Raw genomic sequence first — 21,345 nt, 5'->3', positions numbered from 1 at the left:
GCCTCGTGGGAGGCTGTGGCTTTATGGGAGAAGAGGTGTGAGAGAGAAGGGGGTTGTGGGAAATGTTGAAATTATCTGGAGGTTGTGTGTGGGGAAGGTGGCTGGGATTCGGAGGTGTGGCCTCTTGTGCAAGGCGGGGCTTACCTGCAAGGTGGGTCTCCAGTGGAAGGGGGAGAGGTTGGACCTGGGGACACTGGAGGCCCAACCTTTCCCAAGTCCTGATCCCCCATATTTTCCCCTCTCTCCGTTCAACCCTTAATCTTCTCCACCCTTCCATTTCTCTCTTTCCCTCCTTCCCCTCTCCCTGTGTCTCCCCTTTTCTCTTTCCCTCCCCCTCGCCCCCTTCGCTTTTTCTTCTGTCCCCCCACCCAACCCCCAGCCGTTCTGGGGCCCCAGTTGCGAGCGGGTGGCGCGCTCCTGTCGGGAGTTGCAGTGCCCCGTGGGCGTCCCGTGCCAGCAGACGGTCCGAGGGCCGCGCTGCGCCTGCCCCCCGGGGCTGTCGGGTCCCGCCTGCCGGGGCTCCCGGGGGTCGCCACCTGCGGCCGCCAACGCCAGCTGCGTGACCTCCCCGTGCCTCCACGGGGGCTCATGCCGCCCCGAGCCGCTCGCGCCCTTCTTCCGCTGCGCGTGCGCGCCAGGCTGGACCGGACCGCGCTGCGAGGTCCCCGCGGCGGGGCCCGAGGTCCCCGAGGAACCTCCGTGCCCGAGAGCCGCCTGCGAGGCCAAGAGCGGGGACAAGCGCTGCGACCGCGAGTGCAACAGCCCGGGCTGCGGCTGGGACGGCGGCGACTGCTCTCTGAGCGTGGGCGACCCCTGGCGGCAGTGCGCGGCGCTGCAGTGCTGGCTCCTCTTCAACAACAGCCGCTGCGACCCGGCCTGCAGCTCGCCCGCCTGCCTCTATGACAACTTCGACTGCCGCGCCGGCGGCCGCGAGCGCACCTGCAAGTGAGCCCGTCCTCAGTCTTGTGTCTTGTCTGTCCATGTGCCACATCTGACCATCCATGGGCCCTGCCTCTCTATCTGTCCACCCATTGGCCTTGGTTTATCAGTCCATCCTTAGTCCGTCTGCTGGATTGCCCCTTCATTTTCCACATCTGTTTCTTGGTGTATCCTGTCTGCCCATCTGAATGCAGTTTGCACCGCATCAACCTATCCATGTGCCATTTATGTCTGTCTGTCTTCCCACTCCTGTGCTCTGTCTGTCCATCCTTGGGCCCCTTCTGCTGCTTCTCTGTCTGCCTGTGTACTCCATCAGTCTCTCCCTATGCTCTGTTTTTCAGTCTTCCTGTCCACCCATGAATTCCTTTCATCCCTCTGTGCACCTAGCTGTCTGTCTGCACCCCTGCTTGTTCATCCTTGGACCTCATCTGTCCATCTGTCTGTCTCTATGCCAGTCTGTCCATCTGCGTGCCCCATCTGTCCACTTGTGCATCTTTGTGCCCACTTGTCCATCCATGCACCGTTTTTGCCCCTTTATATGCCCATCCATCTGTCCATGCCCCTGCCTGTCTATCCCTGTCCTTCTCCTGCTCTTCTGTCTGTTCATGAGCCCTGTCCATCTGTCCTATGCATTCCATCTGTCCATCCCTGTGCTCTGCCCTGTCTGATCCTTTGTGTGTCCCTCTGTCTGCCTGGAACCCTTTCCTCACTTTTATCTCCCTGTCCTCATTCCCACTTTTACTCTCCACTTTGCTCATTCTGCTCCAGCCACCCTCTCTGCAGTTCTTCAGATTCCCTAAACTTGGTCCCACCCCAGGGCCTTTGCACTGGCTATTCCCCCTGTTTGGAATGCTCTCCTTCAGGAAGCCACATGGCTCCTCCCTCACCTCCTTCAAGTCTTGGCTCAAGCAGTGAGCTTCTCAGTGAGCTCCTTCCTGGCCACCCTCAGCACTTCCCCTGCCTTTTTTTTTTTTTTTTTTCCTTAGCATTTAATTCCATATAGCACTGTGTGTTTACGTTTAGTTTTTATTGGTGTGTAATTGAAATGCTTTATATTCTATTCATTCATTTCCTTTAACATCTGTCTCTGCCCAGCGGAAAGCCAGCTTCACCTGGGCAAGGATTTGTGTTGGGGCCATATTCTTAGTGCCTACAGCAACGCCCAGAACATAGCAGACGTCTGTGAATAGTTATTGACTTATTAATAGTTACAGGGCGAATGGCTGGGTTTGCAGAAAGCCTGACTCATGTAGTTACAGTCCAGATCTCTGCGCTTGCGCTGTCTCCAGAGTCCGCCGGGTGCTCTACCAGGGGCTCTAGGGTGTGTGCGCATAGGTGTCCTAGGCCCCCTGACCACGCCCCTCTCGGCCCCTGACCACGCCTCTCTTCACCCCTAGCCCGGTGTATGAGAAGTACTGTGCGGACCACTTTGCCGATGGCCGCTGCGACCAGGGCTGCAACACAGAGGAGTGCGGCTGGGATGGACTGGACTGTGCGGGTGAGGTGCCAGCCCTGCTGGCCCGCGGCGTCCTGGTGCTCACTGTGCTGCTGCCGCCCGAGGAGCTGCTGCGCTCCAGCGCCGACTTCCTGCAGCGGCTCAGTGGCATCCTGCGCACCTCGCTGCGCTTCCGTCTGGACGAGCACGGCCAGGCCATGGTCTTCCCTTACCACAGGCCTGGTCCTGGCTCCGAATCCCGGAACCGGCGGGAGCTGGCCCCGGAGGTGATCGGGTGAGTGACTCCACCCCTGGGAGCCGTGGGGGCCACGCAGGCGCTGCGCAGGGCGTGGGAGGGGCACGTGGTCAGGTCTTGGGCGTTTACTTGCATTAACATCTGGGAGAATCTTCTTGGCAGTATGTCCAGCACATCTCAACCTCGGCGCCATTGACACTGGGGGCTGGATCGTCCTTTTCAGTGAGGGTCTGTCCTGGCTACTGTAGGATGCTTAGCAGCGTTCTTGGCTAGATCTACCCACTAGATGCAAGTAGCACACTCCTCTCCCCCAAGATGTGACACCCCCAAAAGGCCTCCAAGGGTCCTTTGGGGAGCAGACTAGTTCCTGGTCTAGTGCTAGCTACTTCCATCTGGAGAGGCAGGGGTATAGCAGAGTGTTTAAGGGCGTGTGCAGTGTTTTGTTTGTTTTTTGAGAAATGGAAAATATAGAACTCTCCTGTTGGTGGCCTGGTAGAGGGGCCAGAAGGGAGATGTGGCTTCTGAGCAGGGTGGGACTCTGACACCGAAAGGAGGACTGGATTTTAGAGGTGAGGGGCAGGGGCTCTGACTGGGTGCGGCTGGGATGGGGGAGATGGAGAGGATGGCTGAAGTGCCAGCCCCTGGCTGGGGTGACCCAGTTACTGGAAGGGTTCTCTTCAAGATGAAGACACAGGGTGAAAACCAGGGGTCGCTTTGGGACTTGCAGAGTCTGGGGAGGGTTTGGGGGCCTCATGGAGACCCCCAGGAGGCAGCTGGGGTCTGAAGATTGAGACAAGAAAGATGAAAGTGTTTGGCCATCAATGAAGCCATGGGAGGGGCTCAAAGAACTGGAGAGGGGAGTGGGGACAGAAGAATGATCTGAGGATGCTGAGTCCTAAGGACTGGTTGAGGAAAATTAGCTCAGAAAAGAGAAGAAGGAGCAGCCAGAGATAGAAGGAGACCCAGAGCGTGGGGATACTGAGGGTCCTGAAGAAGGAGAAAGTTTGCAGGGTTGGGTTCCTGGAAGTAAAGCCTGAGATGGAGAGTCAGCTACATGTGATGTATTGAAAGGATGCTCCCAGGAGAGAGGGAGTGAGGGAATGAGGAAGCAGGATGGGGCAAGGGAAAAACTGAGGCAGGAGGTAGCCTCTCAGTCAGGGTCTGGCCTCAGCCTGCTCCCTTGGGGAGCTCTGGAGCATGAATAGCACCTCAGAGTTGGTCCCACCTTGAGATAGGAGGGACAGCTTTTGTACACCCCTTGTCAGCCAGTCACTGGTGGAGGGCTTCCCTCAGGGGTGTCACCTCCCGAGGGAAGGGATCCCCACTTTGCTGAGGCCAGTTCCCTGGAGAATGGGCAGCTGTCACCTGGTGGAAGCCAGTGCTCATAGCAGGCACTATGAGCACCAGCCCGATAAAGGAGCTGCTGACATGAAAACAATGGCCATTGGATTCATGGCTCAGAGGGCACTGGTGGCCACAGCAGGACTTGTTTTGGGGGTGTGGTGGGGTTGAATGCCAGATGAGAGGCTTTGCGTGGTGGAGACTGGTGAGTAGAGATGCTTTTCTAAGCCTGGCATGGGTTGGGAGAGATGGGTTGGGGGAGATGGGTTGGGGGAGATGGGATGAGGTTTGTAGCAGGTGCCTGCTGGGCCTGCCTGTCCTGCCCCTGTGTCCCCACAGCTCGGTGGTGATGCTGGAGATTGACAACCGTCTGTGCCTGCAGTCACCGGAGAACGACCACTGTTTTCCTGATGCCCAGAGTGCGGCCGACTACCTGGGAGCGCTGTCAGCGGTGGAGCGCCTTGACTTCCCGTACCCACTGCGGGCCGCGCGGGGTGAGGCCCAGCCCGGCGGGTGATGCGGGTGGAGCCGGGGGCCTCCCATGGTGGGGTGGGTCCGGCCCCTGGTTGAGACCCCCTGCTTCCTGCCCACAGGGGAGCCGCTGGAGCTGCCGGAGCCGAGCGTGCCTCTGCTGCCCCTGCTGGCTGCCAGCGCTGTCTTCCTGCTGGTCATCCTCGTCCTGGGTGTCATGGTGGCCCGCCGCAAGCGGGAGCACAGCACCCTCTGGTTCCCCGAGGGCTTTGCGCTGCACAAGGATGCGGCTGCTGGCCACAAGGGCCGGCGGGAGCCTGTGGGCCAAGACGCACTGGGCATGAAGTGAGGACCCTGCCCCTTCCCTGTCCCTGACCGTGGGGGCCTTGTGAGCCCTTGACCCCATCCTGACCTGACTCTGACCTCTGACCCCAACTGACTTCAGACTCTAGCCTGGACAGTGCCCATTCCCTTGACCACTGACTCCATAATCCCTGGGGGTCATCCCTGATTTGTGACCTTTGACCTCATTTCCTATGATCCGGTTCCCCTGACTCAATCCTACCCTGACCCCACCCTGACCCCAACCTGATGCTAGCCTCTCAGACTTCACCCTGATACTCAAAATTAGTTCCCACGTGACTTCTGACCTCATGACCCCTGTCTATGCCCCAATCCTTTGCTGGCCCCCTGACCTTATCCTCTGTGAGCCCCAGTAGTGCCTCTGGTGCTAACCACCTTGACCTTTGACCTAATCTCTGACCCCCTTTCTGCCCCAGCTCAGTGTTCATTCCCCATGATCCACAATCCTGACATTGGCCCTGAGCCTCACTTCCGACTCCCTGATCTGACCCTCAAGACCCCAACCCCACCCTGACCTAATCCCTGAATTTACCCCTCTCCTGTGACCCTATGACCCCCTGACCCTTCCCAGCAATCTCCTCGATCCTGTCTACATCTCTCACCTGTTGTGAAGATAACTCTATCGTCCATGACCTCTGACGTCATCTTCTATAACCCCTGCTGTGTGCCTGGGATCCTCACCTGTCCCATAGTGATGGCTCTGACCTCTGCCCCCACCCCTGTCCCTTCCCCACTTCCATCTTAATAGACTATTTTTTAGTGGAGGCACCGTTAAACCCAGGACCTCGTGCATGCTGAGCATGTGCTCTACCACTGAGCTATACCCTCCGCCTCCCAGTTCCATCTTAAGACCCTAGCCACCATCCGTGCTAACCCCTGACGGTACCCCCTGCAACCTTGACTGCATCCTGTATCCCCTCATCGGACCCTGCCCCCTGCGCCTACTGACCCAGCACGTCTCCATTGTCCCCCTCTCCCCTCCTCTCTTCCCATTGTTCCCACAGGAACATGGCTAAGGGTGAGAGTCTGATGGGGGAGGTGGCCACAGACTGGATGGACACAGAGTGCCCGGAGGCCAAGCGACTGAAGGTTGTGTCCCCTTTTGTGTCCCCACTGATCCTTGCCTTCAGGGTCCTGGGTGGGGGCTCAATGGTCAGTGGGAGAGCCAGGGAAGTCACTGCTGTTGCCAGCTCTGGAGAACAGTTCTGGCACCCACCCCATCCTGTGCCTCTAACCAGGCCAGCCTGGCCTCTTCCTAGATGGGATGCCCTGGTCCAGACAGTGACTCTGCTTTCTCTCCATTGCATCCAATTGAGTCCAGTGTGCCCAGCCTGAGAGAGCTCCCAGCTAGTCTCTTCCTATCCTGGGCTGGAAGTCCGAGATCAAGGTGCTGGCAGGGTGGGTTCTTGGTGAGGACTCTCTTCCTGGCTTGTAGACGGTGCCTTCTCACCGTGTCCTCGTGTGGCCTTTCCTCTGTGTGTGCACACGCAGAGAAAGAACTCTGGTGTCTCTTCCTCTTCTTATTAGGACATCGGTCCTATTGGATTAGGGCTCCACCCTTCATTTAATCCTAATTACTTCCTTAAAGTAACTGGAGATGACAAGACTTACCTCCAAATACAGTCATGTTAGGGGTTAGGGCTTCAGTGTTCGGCTTTTGTTGCACAGTTCAGTCCATAACAGGCTCCTGCTAGCAACACTTTTTTCTCTCTCTTTTTTCACTGTTTTGTTGTCTTTTTTCTTTTATTATTATTATTACCATTATTATTTTGCTAGCATTACTTTGACACTCGCTGAATGTCTTAAATGCACAGAAAGTACCTTATTTCATTTTTATAATGATGTTATGAAGTAGCTATTCAAACACCCCTCCATTCTTAGCTGCCCCTGCCCCACCTATATTTTGATGTTTGTTGACATGGAGACGTCTATTACAGTCGACAGCTAAAGAAATCTGCTTGCCCCAGGCATTTTCCCCCCACTTTTTCTTCTAAAAGTGAGTGTTAAGTAGATGGCACAGGTGTTTTTGAGGTGTCTTAGCACTGAGCAATGACTGCATCATCCTGATTTTACCGATGAGAAGCTCAGAGCTCTGATGTGATTTGCCCAGGGTCACAAGCGTACTTAAGTGACAGTGTCAGACATTGAATCCACATGGAAGGTTGTCCCATCCTCCCTGACCTTTTCTGTTAGCTGTCCTTCACCTGGCTCTCCCCTTTCATGAAATTCAACTCCCCACCTGGGCACTAAAGCTCAGGTCAGGCTTGATTGGTCTCTGTGTTTGGTGTCCACAGCCCAGACTTTTTTATTTATTTATTTTTATTTTTATGGAGGTGTGAGGCATTGAAATCAAGAGAAAGGAATTAGAAGTGAACTACTTCAAAGGAGGCAGTACAATGTTTACTATTTTCAGACATTATTGCAAACATGTAAAACACAACAGAATTATACCAGAAAGCCAACATGAAAATTAGTCAATTCCGTAAGGTAGAGTTGGATATAAAATGCACAAAACTCAGTACTTTTGTATGAACAACTAAATGCTGGAAAATATCAATAGGGAAATACATCATTTACAATAATAAAACCAAAATACCTAGAGCTACACTTGATAAAATATGCTAAACATATGAAATAAAATGGTCTGCATCAATCCCATGGTCCCCATTCCCTACAGGTCAGCGACTCAAGCACTGGAACGTTTTGCATTTCTTCTGTTAAATTTAAAGGTTTTCTTGTCCTTCTTGCTACTGTTATCAATAGAACTGTCCTCTTACTGTCGTTTTTGGTGTGTTCCTGCCTCATGTACTGACAGGTGTGTGCTGACAGGCGCTGTGCTCTGGGTTTCTCCCTTGATCCCCCACCATGGGTTCCCGGCCCCTCTTCCCTTCCAGCCCAGATTAAAACACCAGTTCTTCCTCTTATGAGTTCTCTGAGCTCCACATCGGCTTCCCACTTCCTTATCTTGAGAAGCAGGATGTTAATGGTTTCTTGGGGCCACGTGCACATCTCTGTGAGAGAGGCCTGTGGGGATGCCCAGACTGTCTCTGTCTCTCCCAACTCCTTTTGAGAACCTGGGTCCTTGTGCCTCCAGGTAGAGGAGCCCGGTGTGGGGGCTGAGGATACCGTAGACTGCCGCCAGTGGACTCAACACCACCTGGTTGCTGCTGACATCCGCGTGGCACCAGCCATGGCGCTGACACCACCCCAGGGTGACGCCGATGCTGATGGCATGGATGTCAACGTGCGTGGCCCAGGTCAGTGATGGTGTCCCTCCCCCCTGCCCCCAGAATGCCCCTTACCCATCCTACTGGTGAGAGGTTGCATTTGGGTCTGTGTTTTGGGAAGAGCTGAGTGTGTCTGAGCATCCATCTGTTGGGGGTATGTGTTAATCAGGGCTCTTGGTTGTAAGTGATAATAGCCTAAACTTAGTTAAAACAGGGGATTTACTGGCTCTTGTAAATGGAAGCTTCAGGCACATTTGGATCCAGGACTTACCACCTCTTGGCTCCAGCCCAGGCAAGCTTTCTTCTGGGGACACTGATGGCTACAGGTCGGACAAGCCTCATAAAACTTTTTCCCCATCTGTACCATCAAAAGTCCCAGGATGAGTTCTGATTGGAGGGACTAGGGTCAATACCCATCCCTGAACCAATCAGTGTGGCTTGGGGCCTGGAATATGCAGATTGAGCAGGCCTGGGCTAGATGCCTGTCCCTGAAGGAGGGGGTTTGGCTCTACTGAGCGTGTGAGGATGGAGAATGGGGTACAGGTGGCTCCCTAAGGGAAACCAGGGCAAATGCTCATGCAAAGTATAGGAGAGCATGTTACCTGGAGCCTCTTAGATCTCTTTGATGTATCTGGGGGTATTCCTCCCCCAGCTCTGTTTTGCTTTTGCTCCAAATGGCCTGCATCTCTAGCTCTCTTTTGAAGTCCCCCAGGCTACTGGGGCCTGAGGTGCCTGGTATTTTATGTCCCTGGGGGCAGCTGGTAACCAGTGAGTGTGGGAGTGTGAAAGGCACAATTCCTTTGCCTCAAACTGGATTATAGCTCTGAGGTACAACGCAGCCTGCAGAGTTCCCCTTTGGGATCAGGCTGAGAGAATTCTCCAGGAGTTTGCCTGAGGTTTTTTTTTTTTTTTTTGTATTCTTTGGTATTGTTGTATAGTCAGTTTACAATGTTGTGTCAGTCTCTGGTGTACAGCATAATGCTTCAGTCATACATGAATATACCTATATTCGTTTTCTTATTCCTTTTCATGGTATGCCTGAGGTTTTGCACACATCTTTGTATCTCCTGCTGCATAGGAGCCCTTCTGTGATAAATCACATGTCCATGAATCCTCATTCTGGGTTGGCTCCTGGGGCACCTGATACAAGTGTGTGTGTGTGTGTGTGTGTGTGTGTGTGATGGGAGGGTTTGCCACTCCCTCTTGTGCTTCCACATGTTCCACTTCCTCCTGATGCGGCACCTGTGATTGTGTTACCTGGAAAGGTCCTGTGCCCTCCTCCCTTGTGACACACTCCTGGTCCCTGCAGATGGCTTCACCCCGCTAATGCTGGCCTCCTTCTGCGGAGGGGCCCTGGAGCCAATTCCAACCGAGGAGGACGAGGCAGAAGACACATCAGCCAGCATCATCTCAGACCTGATCTGCCAGGGGGCGCAGCTTGGAGCGCGGACAGACCGCACTGGCGAGACGGCCCTGCACCTGGCTGCCCGCTACGCCCGGGCCGATGCGGCCAAGCGGCTGCTGGATGCTGGGGCAGACACCAATGCGCAGGACCACTCAGGCCGCACCCCCCTGCACACAGCCGTCACTGCCGATGCCCAGGGCGTCTTCCAGGTGAGATGGGCTTACTTCTTTGGACTTCAGAGCTGGGACAGGCCTCAGACTGATCTGAGTTGAGCTCTGGTTCTGCCTTTCAGAGTTCATCTTTCTCATTTGTAAAATGGGGGATATGTGAGAGCACAGTCTGGCAAGTAGCTGTTTGTTCCCTGAACCCCATCAGTTCCATGGGTATAGGGGCTGGGGGCCTCCGGGGGCTTAGAAGTGGTCCTGGTTCTCTTGTTCTTGCCATAACTCCCCCTGCTACACCCCGTCTCCCTTAGATTCTCATCCGGAACCGCTCCACAGACCTGGATGCCCGCATGGCAGATGGCTCGACGGCACTGATCCTGGCGGCCCGCCTGGCGGTGGAGGGCATGGTGGAAGAGCTCATTGCTAGCCATGCTGATGTCAATGCTGTGGACGAGCTGGGTAGGCTGCTGGGGAGAGCGGTGGGTGGGGGCTGAGAGGATGTCATCTGGGCCCTGACTATCTTGTCGGTGTGAACTCACACCCACACATGGACCCAGTCAGTGAAGCACATGCACACATAACAGGGTTTCGACATGGACTTAAACTCTCATGCATTAAAAAAAAAAAAAAAAGTCACCCCTTAGCCCATATTGCACAGCAATGATATAGAAAAATGTGCCCTTTCCTAGCACTTCATTTCCATCAGCTTTGTTAGAACTTACTCTGGTGCCATCTACTGGACAGCTAGTGTAATACACCAGCAAATCAGGCAAATCTCTATGTGAAGGTCACTCCCTGGAAGTGGCTTACTTGCACAGAGATGTGCAGATTCACGGCAACCTGCCCTCGTGTGTAGAGAACCTCACACAGCCATACACACACTCAGACTCTCAGAAACATCCTTTGGAGCTGGTGTTCTCAATCTTAGCAACATTGACATTTAGGGTTGGGTCCTTCTTGGTGCTAGGGGCCGTCCTGTGCCAGGCAAAATGTTAAGTAGCATCTCTGGCCTTGACCCACTAGATGCCAATAGCACCTCCCAGTTGTGAGCACCAAAAATACCTCCAGACATTGCCAAATGCCCCACAGGGGAAAATCACCCTTGGCTGAGAAATACGGTTGTCCAGTAGAACTTCCTGTGATGATGAAAATATTCTTGGTCTGTGCCGTCCAATATGGTAGCCACTGGCAACATGCGGTAGCTGTTGAGCACTTGAAATGTGACTGGCATGAACAAAGAACTAAATGTTTTATTTCACTGAATGTCTTAACCTTTGTCTTGCCTGTTTTTAAAAAAAAACAAAAACCAGCTGTATTGACATATAATTCACATGCCATACAATTCATCCATTTAAAGTATAAAATCCAATGACTTTTAGTATAACCACATAGTTGTGCAGATATCATCACAGTAAATTTTAGAGCATTTTCATCACCTGAAAAAGAAACCCTCTTGGCCCTTATCCCCCCAAACCCCCTCCTCTTCCCAGCCCTAGGCAACCGTCAGTGTACTTTCTTTCCCTATGGATTTGCCTATTCTGGTTATTTCATATAAATGAAATCATACAACATGTGGTTTTTTTTGACTGGCTTCTTTCACTTAGCATAATGTTTTCAAGGTTCACAAATGCTGTAGCATATATCAGTATTACTTCTTTTTTGTTTTTTAATGACTAAATAATATTCTACTATATGGATAAACCACTGTTCATTCATCCATTCATCCATTGATGGACATTTGGATTGTGTCTGTTTTTTGGCTGTTATGAATAGTGCTGCTATGGACAGTCACATCTAAGATTTTGTGTGGACGTACGTTTTCATTTTCTCTTGGGTATATCCCTAGGAGCAGAATTGCTGGGTCATGCTCCCTATCCAAGGCTATATTCTAGACAATTCCTGTCCTCCTGCTGGGGGTGGGGGGTGGGCAGTAAATGAGCCTGGTCCTGACCCTGACCTCTCCCCACTTCCCCCCAGGAAAATCTGCCTTACACTGGGCTGCAGCTGTCAACAATGTGGAGGCCACCTTGGCGCTGCTCAAAAACGGAGCTAATAAGGACATGCAGGATAGCAAGGTGAGCCCTAGCCCCCCGGCCCATCTGGGAGCCAGCCCTGGCACAGCCTTCACTGGTAGCAGAGAGCAGGTTGGGGTAGGCTCATGGGGGCATTTACCCTGCCTGCAGCCAGCTTTCAGGTGTGGGATTTGGGTCCAAGAGGCTCCAATAATGGATCAGAGGAGGAAGTATATGGCAGTTGCTGTGTGACCTTGGGCAAGTTGCTTAACTCCTCTGAACCTCTCTTCTCTTTTTTGAAGTGGGGAAGCAACAGTGCCCATCTCATTGCCTCTTTTGAGGATTCAGTGTGCTAATGCTTTTGTAGGGTGCTTACCGGATCCTCAGTAAAAGATGGCTCTTATGATTGTTGTTTAAAAACCCTTGCAAGGTGGTATTCCTCTCCTTTTATAGATTAAAGAGTGAGGCTTAAAGGGGGGCCGGGATGGATTCCATCCTTATTTTAAATTTCCATATTATATTTTTTATGGATTTTTTTTGCATTAATCTTAATTTTTAAAGATTGCATTAAAATGTCATTTATTTTGATGACTGAGATTTTTGACGCTCCCGTAAATCTTGTGCCTAAGGCGAATGCCTCAGTCTCCTCACCCTAGTCCTGGCTCTGGAGCCTGGAGCTTAGTAGGTGCTGGATGAAGGTGGCTTAAAGGAAATAACTTGCCCGGTTTTCCCCAGCAGAGCTGAGATTCCAACTTGTCTGGAGAGTGTGAACTCTTAGCTCTCAGATTTCCCCAGAGACCGGAGGGAGGACTCTGTGATGTGGGCTAGGAGTTAATCCTGACTCTTGCGACCCTGTCATCTTGTGGGTTCTGTGCCCTCACAGGAGGAGACTCCGTTGTTCCTGGCCGCCCGGGAGGGCAGCTTCGAGGCTGCGAAGCTGCTGCTGGACCACTTTGCTAACCGTGAGATCACAGACCACCTGGACAGGCTGCCCCGGGATGTGGCTCAGGAGAGGCTGCACCAGGACATTGTTCGCTTGCTGGACCAGCCCAGTGGGCCCCGCAGCCCCCCCGGCCCCCACGGCCTGGGCCCCCTGCTCTGCCCACCCGGGGCCTTCCTGCCAGGCCTCAAGGTGGCCCAGTCCGGGGGCAAGAAGAGCCGCAGGCCGCCGGGGAAGGCGGGGCTGGGGCCGCAGGGCGCCCGCGGGCGGGGCAAGAAGCTGACGCTGGCCTGCCCCGGGCCCTTGGCCGAGAGCTCGGTCACGCTTTCGCCCGTGGACTCGCTGGACTCCCCGCGGCCCTTTGGTGGGCCCCCCGCGTCCCCCAGCGGCTTCCCCCTCGAGGGGCCCTACGCGGCTGCCGCAGCCACGGCTGTGTCGCTGGCGCAGCTGGGCGGCGCGGGCCGGGCGAGTCTCGGGCGCCAGCCCCCCGGGGGCTGCGTGCTCAGCCTGGGTCTGCTGAACCCCGTGGCCGTCCCCCTCGACTGGACCCGGCTGCCCCCACCGGCCCCGCCGGGCCCCTCCTTCCTGCTGCCGCTGGCGCCGGGACCCCAGCTGCTGAACCCCGGGAACCCCGTGTCCCCCCAGGAGCGGCCCCCACCGTACCTGGCGGCCCCGGGACATAGCGAGGAGTTCCCGGCGGCCGGGGCCCACGGCAGCCCCCCCAAGGCCCGCTTCCTGCGGGTCCCCAGCGAGCACCCTTACCTGACCCCATCCCCCGAGTCCCCCGAGCACTGGGCCAGCCCCTCGCCTCCCTCACTCTCGGACTGGTCCGACTCCACGCCCAGCCCGGCCACTGCCACCGGGGCCACGGCCACGGCTGCTGGGACACTGTCTGCCCAGCAGCTCCCCCTGTCGGTTCCTGGCCCCCTGGCTCAGGCCCAGACTCAGCTGGGGCCCCAGCCTGAAGTCACCCCCAAGAGGCAAGTGTTGGCCTGAGAGTCCCCCAGTTCCTGGATTTGGGGAGGCTGAAGAGACAACCCGTCCTGACTCCTCTCTCTCTCCTTTTAGTCCATTTCATTCTCTCCATTCCCCTCTCCTCCTCTACCCTACCCCGCCTTGCGGTGTGACCAAGAGGTCACCAGCCTAGGGCTTCAGTCTTCTTTATTTATAAGGGATGCAGGCTGACTCCCACCCTCTAGTCTTGTGATGAGTCTGGGACATCCTCCTGCCTCTCCTCTCTTCCCACCCCCCCCCCCTCCCCAATTCTCTCTTCCCTCCTTTCTTGCCTCCTCTGGCCTCTCTCACTCTTCATGCTCTGACACGAGTGGATTATTTTTATTTTTTTTTTTACATTTTGTATAGAAACAAATTCATTTAAACAAACTTATTATTATTATTATTTTTTACAAAATATATATATGGAGATGCTCCCTGCCCCCCTGCAAACCCCCCAGTGCCCCCGTGGGGCTGAGTCTGTGGGCCCATTTGGCCAAGCTGGATTCTGTGTACCAAGTACACAGGCATGACCGGGATCCTGTGTACCGAGTACACGACCCTGGTGTGTACCAAGTAGGCACCCTTGGGCGCACCCTCTGGGGCTAGGGGTTGGGTGAGACTTGGGAGTCTCCTCGCCACCCCACCTCCCTCACTTCACTGCATTCCAGATGGAACTCTATAGCTTTGCTAGGGAAGTGCCCTTCTGGCCCAGAGAGCCCGCCCCCAGACGCCCCCATCCTAGACTTAAGAAACTGGGAGGTGGGGTGGCCAGGGGGAATATAAGGACCAGGGGAGATGTGTGCATTTCGCTTTGTCTCCCTGTAAATATGGAAACGCAGGAAGGGAAGGAGCTGCCTGGATGGCACCCCTGCCTCCTAGTACTCCCCTGGCCCAGCCCCATGGCAGAATAGAAGTATTTGTAGGCTATTTTTGTAATATGGCTTCTGGTCACAATCCCTGTGTAGCTAAATTCCCAGACCTTGCATTGTACAGCTCCCTCTCCCCTCACCACCTAATAAAGGAATAGTTAACACTCAATGTCATTGTTCTGTGTCTAGGTAAGACAAGGGTGGTAGTGGTAGCGTTTCTGTCTTTTCAGGGCTAACCTGAACTCCTGTCTTGCCATCAGCCCATTTGGCTTGCCTGCCCGCCCACTCTTGCTTCCTCTTTTGGCAGATGACTCCACTGATTGGACCAGAAGTGGTCACTTAACTTAAATTGAGCCAATCGGATGCTCTTGCTTGAGAACTTTTTTTTTTTTTTTTTTCAAATGGAGATGCTACGAAAGTTATTGGTTGGTGGAGCTTCTAAGGCCAGGGCAGATGGAGAAATATTGATGGCCAGTTTAGGGTGGTGGGTACCAATAAGAAAACAAGGCAGAGGAGTGGAGCTATGCAGGGGGAATCAGAGGTGAGCACTTAAATGGCTCCAGAGTGTCGGAGGGAGTTTCTCAGTTCTAGATAGAGTCTCAGTTCCAGTTAACTGACCATTTATTCCATTGACATCAATGGGTTTTTATTGACTTCTAAGTGCCCAATGCTGGTTCTGCGTGGATCTCACCTCTACTTCATGCTCCCTTGGGTTCTGAAGACAATGCTGTACTCGTATAATAAATACTCCTTTGCACATACCAGCTTGAACGGGTTTCTATGTCTTGCAAATAATTGTGCCCAAAGACAAGGTTGCATTTATGGTGGGGTCCTCCAGGAAAGGAGGATGGAATGTAATATTCAGTGGTTCCCCCTTCAGCTGGAGTGCTCTTGGTTGCAACTGACAAAAATCTACCCAGCAAACAAACAAAAAACCCAATTTATTAATTCATGTAACTAAAAAGGATCAGTTTCAGGGGAGATTTGCTCTAGTGGCTCAAATGAGATCAACAAGAGCTGAGTTCCTCTTCACCTCTACAGACTTCTCTCTGGGCATCAGTTTCATCCTCATGCTCCGTGTGGTACCGAACCCAACTTCTCTTCCCACTCACAGCTCCAGCCCTCCCTCTTGGTTAGCCAAATAGGTGCGAAGATTATAGACCATACTACACGTTCCAGAGAATTGAGAAGATTCTAGTCTGGGGGTTGATTTTGTAATGATTTCAACTGAGTCACTCATTCATCCTCTAACCTAGCGTTTCTTAATGTTGGCACTATGGACATTTGGGGCCAGATCCTTCTTTGCTGTGGGAGGCTGTCCTGTGCATCGCAGGATGTTTAACAGCATCCCTGACCTTCACCCGCTAGATGCCAGCAGTACCGCCTCCTCTACTGTGACAACCCAAAGTGCCTCTAGACATTGTCAATTGCCACGCAATGCAAACTTACTTTCGAGCATCACTGTGCTAACCAGTCACTATGGCGATCAGCTACAGGATGTGCTGACTTCCTATAGCAATCAGTCTCTGCTCTGGAACTAAGGGTGGGGTAAATTTAAAGGCAACCAGGTTTGCAGAAGCAGGAATTCTGTGTAAACAACCAATAAATGTTCACTCCACCTCCTCTCCTTTGGCTAAGTCTTTGGAGTTGGAAAATCTCTTTTACTGTTGTCTCAGGTTTATTTTCTGTTCATTTATTTATCCTCTACATGCTTATTAGGCACTCACTGAATGCCAAGTCCTGGACAAGTTGTTGGGAGTAGAATGGTGAATTATACATGCTCCTTCTCTGCTCTTATGGAATTTCAGGCTAGTTAGTGGTGTCTTTTTGGATCTTACTATTCCAGTACGTGCTTGACATTGACTGCAAACACCTGAACTTCTCTCTCTCTCTTTTTAAAAATACTCATCTCCTTTCTTTTTTTTAAATTGAAGTGTAGTCAGTTTACAATGTTGTGTCAATTTCTGGTGTACAGCATAAAGTTTCAGTCATACATATACATACATATATTCATTTTCATATTCTTTTTCATGATAGGTTACTACAAGATATTGGATAGAGTTCCCTGTGCTGTACAGTAGAAACTTGCTGTTTATTTTATGTATAGTAGTTAGTAACTGAAAATACTGAGCTCCCAATTTATCCCTCCACCCCTCTACCCTTTCCCACCTGGTAATCACAAATTTGACTTCTACGTCTGTGAGTCTGTTCCTGTTTTGTAAGAGTTCATTTGTCTCATTTTTTTTAGATGCCACATATAAGTGATGTCATATATTTGTCTTTCTCTGTCTGACTTACTTCACTTAATATGATAATCTCTAAGTCCATCCACGCTGCTGCAAATGGCATCATTTCATTCCTTTTTATGGCTGAGTAGTATTCCACTGTATATACATATACCATGACTTCTTTATCCAATCATCTGTCAATGGACATTTAGGTTGCTTCTATGTCTTGGCTATTGTAAATAGGACTGCTATGAACATTGGGGTGCCTGTATCTTTTCAAATTAGAGTTTTCTCTGGATATATGCCTGTTTAGTCCACTTAAAAAAGTTGTTTTGTTTTCTTACTGTTGATTTTTGGGAGTTCTCTATATATTCTAGATGAAAGACCTTTGTCAGATGTGATTTGCAAATATTTTATCCCACTCCGTGGCTTATCTTTTCAGTCTTTTAACTGTATCTTTCACAGAGCAGAAGGTTCTAATTTTGATAAAGTCCAGTTAAACATTCCATTGAAGTCTTTTGTTTACTATGGCTTTAACATTTGTTTTGCGTGTAGACTGGAAGTTTTTTTTTTAAATTTTAGGTCGGCAGGCCATGAGAAGGCATTCGAGGGCTTGAAGGACAGATGTTGTATTGCAAACAGGATGCTGTGAATGGATGACTCATTAGGCTGTGTCCTTGGAGAGGATGCTATCTGTTGGAGGAGAGTGTGGTGGCTGTGTGGTGTTGAGTATAGTGGTACCAGTCCTTCTGGTTCCGCTTGTCTAGGAAGATGCCCTCATATCTTTCAGTGCCAAGATATTTACCCGACAGATAAATCCTTTTCTTGGCAATATTGACTGCCTCTTACAGCCTAACTTTGCAAACTTTAATTGTGGTTAAATACAATCACATAAAGTTGGGCCACCTTAACCATGTTTAATTGTGCAGTTCTGTAAAGTGTTAAGTACATTCATTGTTGTGCAACCATCAACACCATCCATCTCCAGAACTGTTTCATCCTGCAAAACTGACACTTAATAGCCATGAAACAACTCCCCACCCTGCCTCCCTCCCAGCCCCTGGCAACCACTATTCTACTTTCTCTCCCTATGAATTTGACCACTCTGGTCACCTCATGTAAGCAGAATCATACGAAATTTGTCTTTTATAAATTGAAGTATAGTCGATTTACACTGTTGTGTTAATTTCTGGTGTATAGCATAGTGATTCAGTTGTACATATATACATTTGTTTTCATAGTCTTTTCATTATCGTTTATTACAAGGTATTGAATATACTTCCCTGTGCTGTACAGTAAATCCTTGTTGTTTATCTATTTTATATATAGTAGTTTGTATCTGCTAATCCCAAACTCTCAATTTATACCTCCCCTCCTTTCCCCTTTGGTAACCATAAGTTTGTTTTCTATGTCTTTGAGTCTGTTTTGTAAATAAGTTCATTTGTATCATATTTTAGATTTCGCATACAAGTGGTGTCATATGATATTTGTCTTTCTTTGTCTGACTTATTTCACTTAAGATGATAATCTCCAGGTCCATCCATGTTGCTGTAAATGGCATTATTTCATTCTTTTTTATGGCTGAATAATATATATATATTATGTATTTTATATATATATATATACTATTACATATATATGTATATACACACACACACATCTTCTTTATCCTGTCATCTGTCGTTGGACATTTAGTTGCTTCCATGTCTCAGCTATTGCATATAGTGCTGCTATGAACATTGGGCTGCATGTATCCTTTTGAATTAGAGTTTCCTCTAGATACATACCCAGGAGTGGGATTGCTGGATCATATGATAACTCTATTTTTAATTTTTTTGATTGATTTGTAATTGTTGGATTTACGGGTTCCGAGTACAGAGGGAATGACTGGTCTGTGATGGAGACGTGGGGAGCATTGGCACAGGAGTGGTATTCAACACCGTATGATTGTACTAATCAGCTAGGGGGAGAGAGCAGAGCAGAGAGTAGAGTCCTGGACTCCAGCTCCAGTATTAGGGTTGGAGAGGAGAAGAAAGAGACTGAGAAGGAGTGGTCAGAGATGAAGAGGAAAACCAGGTGTAGCAGATGTTGTCAGTCTCTGGTCCATATCTCTTAGCTCTGACCATTTCAGTCTCAATCCCAACAGCCAGTGCTGTATTTGTCAGAGGGCTTTCTCGGGCCCTGAAAGCTTACTCCATTCACATGTGAGGCAGGATAGGCACACTGGGGGAATTAATGCCACCAGGATCAGCCCCGAAGAATGACTGCCTGGAGCTGGTGTATACATACCTCAGCTCCCTCTCCTCTCTCAGGTGAATGCACTATGCAGTGGTTTCCAGTGGGAATAAACCCCAGTTGACACAGGGGAAACTTGCTTGATAACACATGCTTTATGAGTTTTCTTTTCTTTCCTTTCTCATTTCTCCACTTTTCTATTTGTGTATTCTGAGGTCACCTCTCAAATGAACTTACTTCCACTCAAATCCTTGTTTCAGCGTCTTCTTCTGGGGGAATTTCAACTATGATAGGGGTTGTTGGTATAGAGCGGGTGGGTATGGTAAATCATCAGATTGTGCTTATGTACAATCATGAAATTCAACTCCTGGGGTTAAATTGCTCAGCTAGGACTCCCACATTCATTGCAGCACTATACATAATAGCCAAGATATGGAAACAACTTAAGTGTCTGGCAATGAACGAATGGACAAAGAAGAAATATATAATATAATGTGTGTATATATTGCATATGTATATCATATAGTATATATAGACAATGGAATTATATTCAGCCACAAGAAATAAGGAAATCTTGCCATTTGTAACAATAAGGATGGACCTTGAGGGCATTGTGCTAAGTGAAATAGGTCAGACAGAGAAAGACAGGCATTGTTTGACCTCACTCATATGTGGAATCCAAGAAAGCTGAGCTCAGAGAAGCAGAGAGTAGAGTGGTGTTTACCAAGGGTTGAGGGAGGGGAAAATGGGGGAGATGTTTGATCAAAGGGAACTTCCAGTTTTAAGATGAGTAAGTTCAGGGGATCTAATGTACAATGTGGTGATTATAGCTAATAACCCTGTATTATGTACTTGAAAGTTGTTAAGAGAATAAATCTTAAATGTTCTCACCACAAAAAAGAAATGGTAATTATGTGACAGGATGGAGGTGTTAGCTAATGCTATGGTGGTCATCATTTTGGAAGATATAAATGTATCAAATCAACACATTGTACTCAAACTTACATAATGTTGTAGGTTAACTGTAACTCAATAAAGCTGGGGGAAATTTTTGAAAATATAAATGTCTCAGCTAGGGAGAGAGGAAGGTCTAGGACTGAACTCTGGAGAATTTTCTTTTTAGGAGGTGTGAGAGGAGGAGATTGAGAAAGGGTGGCTAGAGAGGTGGGAGAGAAAGCAGGCAGTATGGAAGGCAAGAAAGGAAGAAAAGCAGAGAGGGAATTGTCATCTGGGTTTAATGCTCTTGGGAGATGGAATAGATGAAGACAGTTCTGAGGGGCTCACAGTCTAGGGGGAGCCACACAGGGACAAAGACAATATGAAGAAGAAACCCAGGACCTCTGGGAGCACAGATGCTGCATGTGAATATCAGAGTGATTAGGGAAGGCTTCCTGGAGGAGGTGATATCAGAGATACGTCTTTCAGGAAGAGTAGGAGTTTGCTGGGAGGCTAGGAAGAGAGGGGTAGAAATTCTGAGAGAATATGGTGGGAAGGGACAAAATGGGATGAAACAGAAGGAAATCTCAGAAGAAGGGTCAGCAATTTGGAATGGCTGGGTCTATACTTCACCTCCTCACTTAGTAATTTAATCAACGGGTGTATGGTGGTTTGCTTGGAGCAATGGCTGGATTTGGAACTAGGAAAGTTATCTGGGGCCAGATTACAAGAGCCTTGAAAGAAAGTGAAGATGAGGAATTTTAAACTTTACTCTGAAGGCAATGGGGAGCCATGAAAGGTCCCTGAGTATTGAGGGATCGCAGCCAGAGTCTCCCATTCTGGTGGCCAGTGCAGAGGATGTACTGGAGGGAGAAGACACTGCAAGATTTTGCAATGGGTAATAAGGATGCAGCTTGAATTAGGATGGGGCAGAGGGAATAAGGGGAAGTCAAGGAGAAAGAATAACGGAGATGTGGCAACTAATTAACTCTGGAGGGGATCAAGAGAGGGATAACCCTGAGAAGTTAAGACTGGGCAGCATTCATGTAACAACATCAAAGTGATCTACTTCTTCCTTTCCCCTTGGAGGGCAGGGCAGGGCAGGGAGGCTGCATCCTCCTTGGGAGAGCAGCCTTGCTCAGCAAGTGCTAGGCAGTGGCGGGCACTGGGGAGCGTTGATGGAGTGAGAAGTGCATCTGTGCCTCCATCCGCAGAAAGAAATTGTAATTAGTCCTTCCCCCACTTTTTGCCATCAGAGCCTGGGGGCTGAGGAGGCAGACCCTGGAGTCTTCAGTTTTCAGGAGGGAGGAACCCTTCAGGGTTCCACCAATCTGAGCCCCGGGGGGGCTTGTTAGTGGCTTGCAGGGGACCCTGGGACAGCAGCTCCAGGGACCCCTAGTATAACAGGACCTGGGTCCTCAGCCCCACCTTTCTCAGGCAGCGATCAGAGAGTGACGTCGGCAGGCACCGTAGGAGCCTCCCTCGGCCATGGTGAGTGTGGATTCAGGTCCTTTTCCCTGCTGGAGAA

At 50.5% G+C, this 21,345-nt stretch overlaps 1 protein-coding gene across 1 annotated transcript in view; it reads left to right on the top strand.

Annotated features, from left to right (window-relative positions):
- The window catches only part of NOTCH3 (notch receptor 3), a 31,489-nt gene extending 16,902 nt beyond the window's left edge, over window positions 1–14,587 (top strand). Inside the window, exons 24-33 of the mRNA XM_064479939.1 lie at window positions 380–945; window positions 2,337–2,669; window positions 4,311–4,465; window positions 4,565–4,787; window positions 5,810–5,894; window positions 7,900–8,062; window positions 9,342–9,646; window positions 9,913–10,060; window positions 11,579–11,676; window positions 12,497–14,587. Of these exons, the coding sequence (XP_064336009.1) occupies window positions 380–945; window positions 2,337–2,669; window positions 4,311–4,465; window positions 4,565–4,787; window positions 5,810–5,894; window positions 7,900–8,062; window positions 9,342–9,646; window positions 9,913–10,060; window positions 11,579–11,676; window positions 12,497–13,549 (3,129 nt within the window). The 3' untranslated portion in view covers window positions 13,550–14,587. The remainder of the gene's footprint in view (window positions 1–379; window positions 946–2,336; window positions 2,670–4,310; window positions 4,466–4,564; window positions 4,788–5,809; window positions 5,895–7,899; window positions 8,063–9,341; window positions 9,647–9,912; window positions 10,061–11,578; window positions 11,677–12,496) is intronic.
- Window positions 14,588–21,345: the final 6,758 nt, after the last annotated feature.

The sequence above is a fragment of the Camelus dromedarius genome, chromosome 27, assembly GCF_036321535.1.
Source record: "Camelus dromedarius isolate mCamDro1 chromosome 27, mCamDro1.pat, whole genome shotgun sequence".
Classification (NCBI taxonomy): Eukaryota; Metazoa; Chordata; class Mammalia; order Artiodactyla; family Camelidae; genus Camelus; species Camelus dromedarius.
The sequence above is the reverse complement of the archived record's forward strand: the minus strand, read 5'-3'. Positions and strand labels throughout refer to the sequence as shown.